The sequence below is a fragment of the Ictalurus furcatus genome, chromosome 29, assembly GCF_023375685.1.
Source record: "Ictalurus furcatus strain D&B chromosome 29, Billie_1.0, whole genome shotgun sequence".
NCBI lineage: Eukaryota > Metazoa > Chordata > Actinopteri > Siluriformes > Ictaluridae > Ictalurus > Ictalurus furcatus.
Window position 1 is genome coordinate 1253190 of NC_071283.1, and position 3547 is coordinate 1256736.

General features: G+C 43.0%; 1 protein-coding gene across 1 annotated transcript in view; it reads left to right on the forward strand.

Annotated features, from left to right (window-relative positions):
* The first annotated feature begins 327 nt into the window (after window positions 1-327).
* LOC128604289 (zeta-sarcoglycan) overlaps window positions 328-3547 on the forward strand; it is a 46956-nt gene continuing 43736 nt past the window's right edge. Inside the window, exon 1 of the mRNA XM_053619310.1 lies at window positions 328-540. Within this exon, the coding sequence (XP_053475285.1) occupies window positions 346-540 (195 nt within the window). The 5' untranslated portion in view covers window positions 328-345. The remainder of the gene's footprint in view (window positions 541-3547) is intronic.

The following is a 3547-nucleotide window of genomic DNA, read 5'->3' on the forward strand; positions in this document are numbered from 1 at the left end:
CAGGTCGTTTTGTTCGGTTTGTTATCCTAACGTGTGCACCTGTTCCATGTTTGCGCCCTTAATTATTTCGTCTCGATCGAAACAAAACATAGTCTCGATCGAATGCTTGGAGTTTTAAGGGTTAGTTATTTGTGTTGTAATTCAGGTGTATCTGACGTTTGGATTTGGAAATGCTTGTGATGACCCTATCTGCCCGTGTCTTGACCCCTGCTGAGTTTAATGCACTCGCATCCTGCTTCCCTGCTTATTTTTATTGCCAACCAACCAATCAAGCAAGTCCATTTATTTATTCATGAACTATTGATGTTGTATAATATTTTCTCTCTTTCTCTCATCTCTGTTTAGATGACCCAGGAGCAGTATATATTGGCGTCCCAGTCGAGTGCCCTGCAGAGGCCGGGTTGCCCCGCTCCGTACCCAGTGGGCATCTACGGTTGGCGTAAACGCTGTCTCTACTTCTTCATCCTCCTCCTCCTTGTCACCATGATTGTCAACCTTGCACTCACCATCTGGATCCTGAAAGTCATGAACTTCACAGTGGTGGGTGACTCTCTTTATCTTACAAATCTTTGTCTTTATTTTGACCTTTCCTTTCCTGGAGAGGAAGGCGTCCCAACTGGCTGTCGTGTGCAGACATTTCTGGCACACATTTCCTCACGGAATATGAAATATACATATGCATGGTTCAGTTATTACAATTTGCTGCATGTTTTACTGCTTTGTTCTTTTCTAACACACTTGACAAAGCTCATGAAAGACTAATAATTAGGTGATGAGTCAGGAGTTTAACCTGCTAGCGAATAAGCAAAAAAAACCCCTCCCATGGTAGTAGTTATCTAATTCCCATCTAATTATCACTGAAGGACAAGGAAGCAGAAGCTTGTAGTCATCATAGTGGGAAGATTTTGTGTCCCTCAAGATGGCAGGATTATAGTCTGGATAGGAGCAAGAGCTTAAAGACCTTGGGGCAGAAGCAGAACATTCTGGCTCACAAGATGTTAGGACCGTTGGCGAGGTTGTAGAGTCCAGGATGCATGCAGGATTTTTGTGCCCCTCAGGATATCAGGAGTAGGGAGAGTATTGCTGACAGTATGAGCTTGTAGATCTTAGATCATAAGCAGGATGGTGGATGTGGGATGGGAGCAGATTATTGTAGACCTTATGAGTGGTCTGGTTGGTAATGGGAACATATAGACCCCCAGAGGAGAGTAGGAGATTTTGAGCCCCAGAGTGGGATCCGGTTGGGAAGAGGAACTTGTAGAGCTCTGGATGAGAGCAGGAGATTGTGGCCCTAACAATACTGGCAGCAGGAGCTTGTAAAGCTTAGATCAGGACCAGGAGATTTTGAGCTTTAAGATTGCAGAACTGAGATCATGGCAGGAGCTAAAGATTGTAGACAATAGATCAAGAAGTAATTCTGAGCCTCAGTATGGCAGGAGTGGGATCAGTTGGGGAGATCTGCTTGCTTTTAGACCTCAGGAAGAGAACTGGAATCAGGAGTGGGATTTGGATGGTAGCAGAAGATCGTAGAGTTTGATATTTTCTTCCGTTGAAATTTCAGAAGTGGGATTTGGTTCAGAATTTGAAGAAGCTTGTAGACCTCAGGATGAGAGCAGGACTTTGTGGGTTGGTGGAAGGCGGAAGGAGCTTGTAAAAATCAGAATAGGTTCCTTTAAGGTTCAAACAGAGAATATGTACTCTCCAGGATACAACACCGGTCCTTAAGGTTTAGTCACCTTTCTCTTGTAACTAAAGACACAAAAGATGTAAAGGTACGGCAAGTATTTATGTCCTCAAAGGTACAGATGAGAATCCTTTTTGGCGACTGTGGTCAGGGTTGAGTGAGAGGAAGGAAAAGAAGAAACAAAGGAGTTGGTATGGTGGATGAACACATCTGTAATGTGTTCTCTATGTCGAAAAAAATTTAGGGTTCAAAGTCCTCAGGTTTGGAAGTATGGAAAGGATCATGCGCAGATCCGAAAGCATACGTAAGAAAAACAAAGAATTGCTTTTTAGTAGTAATCCAAAGTTTGCGGACCCCAAAATGCAGCGAAAGTATCAGTGGACAAATTGTGCGAGACCGTAATATGGCAGCTGAGTGAGGCGAAAATGTGCTTTCAGTACCATGCATTTGTGCAATTTCTGGCGCTCGCATGGACAGCTAAACAACCTGTTACAACATTACGGAGGTGTTGCTTTCGAAACAGCTGCCTATGATGGAAAGCAGCTTTGCTACGAGACACGAGTCAATGTGTGCTGGCTCTGATTCTGAGGGCAAAACCGACCCGGTATGATTACCAACAGAAAAGATTAAAGAAAAAAAAAATTCCCTGTAGCTTCTTCAGCCTTGTAGCCTGTAATATCCCCCATCTGCCACCAAGGCGACCAGCGGTAGATAAAATAAACCTATCAGGACTTATGTGTCTATCCATTTCCCTCCATTTTCTCCCTAAAGCCTTTTCTGACTCAATTTACGCTGGCGGTCAGCCTCCATTCGGCTAACGATAGCACATAAGCCCCTGGGGGAGGCTACCTTTCAGATCCTGATTGGTGTTAAGGGCTCTGAACGAGAGAGAAAGAAGGAGGTGGAGAGTGAGATAAGATAAAGAAAGATGGAGAGAGAGAGAGAGAGAGAGAGAAGAAGAAGCAAAGAGATGGAGTCAGAATAGAAAGTTCTTTGTCTACAGTGCAGTTCTGATTCACACACAAAACATAAAATACGTATACACGTGAATGAGCCGTTACTATAGAAACAATAAAGGGTTACTATAGAAATGATAAAGCGTTACTATAGAAATGATAAAGGGTTACTATAGAAACAATAAAGGGTTACTATAGAAACGATAAAGCGTTACTATAGAAACGATAATGGGTTACTATAGAAACAATAAAGTGTTACTACAACCCTGTGATTGGCAGCTGTGCTAGTGTCAGAGCTGCCGTAATAGAAAATGAATAAACACCCTCTGAACCAATCAGAATCCAGCATTCAGCAGCGCCAATTCGGACCGCGGTTAGATGTCGTGTTCTGATGACATCATCGTACTGAAAACGGTGCGTCGGTGAGACGAGCGTCAGGACGAGTCCGGTCCACACCGGAACCCTTTTCTCCGTATCATGTGGGAAATGAAGTTTTACGGAGTGAGTGACATTAAGGTCGAGGCAATCAGTTACGCACGCCTTCCGTCCGCTCGCCTTATTATGGATCTGATGAATAACGGCTCGCGTGTGAACCATCGCTCCGAGATACTTTATTAACTTTCAATGTCATGGGTCGAAGGAGCAAAAGGACAGTTATTTTGTGTGTGTGTGTGTGTGTGTGTGTGTGTGTGTGTGTGTGTGTGTGTGAGGAAAGTGTTTTTTCCTTAAACATCTTTTTTTCCAAGAGAAAATTGAAAGAATGAAAAATGAAAAAGAGGAAATATTGCATTAGTCATCTATATGAAAGATTTGACATTTATATGTGTGTGTGTGTGTGTGTGTGTGTGTGTGTGTGTGTGTGTGTGTGTAATTGTTTGTTAGGTTTAGCCTGTTATTACAATGTAAT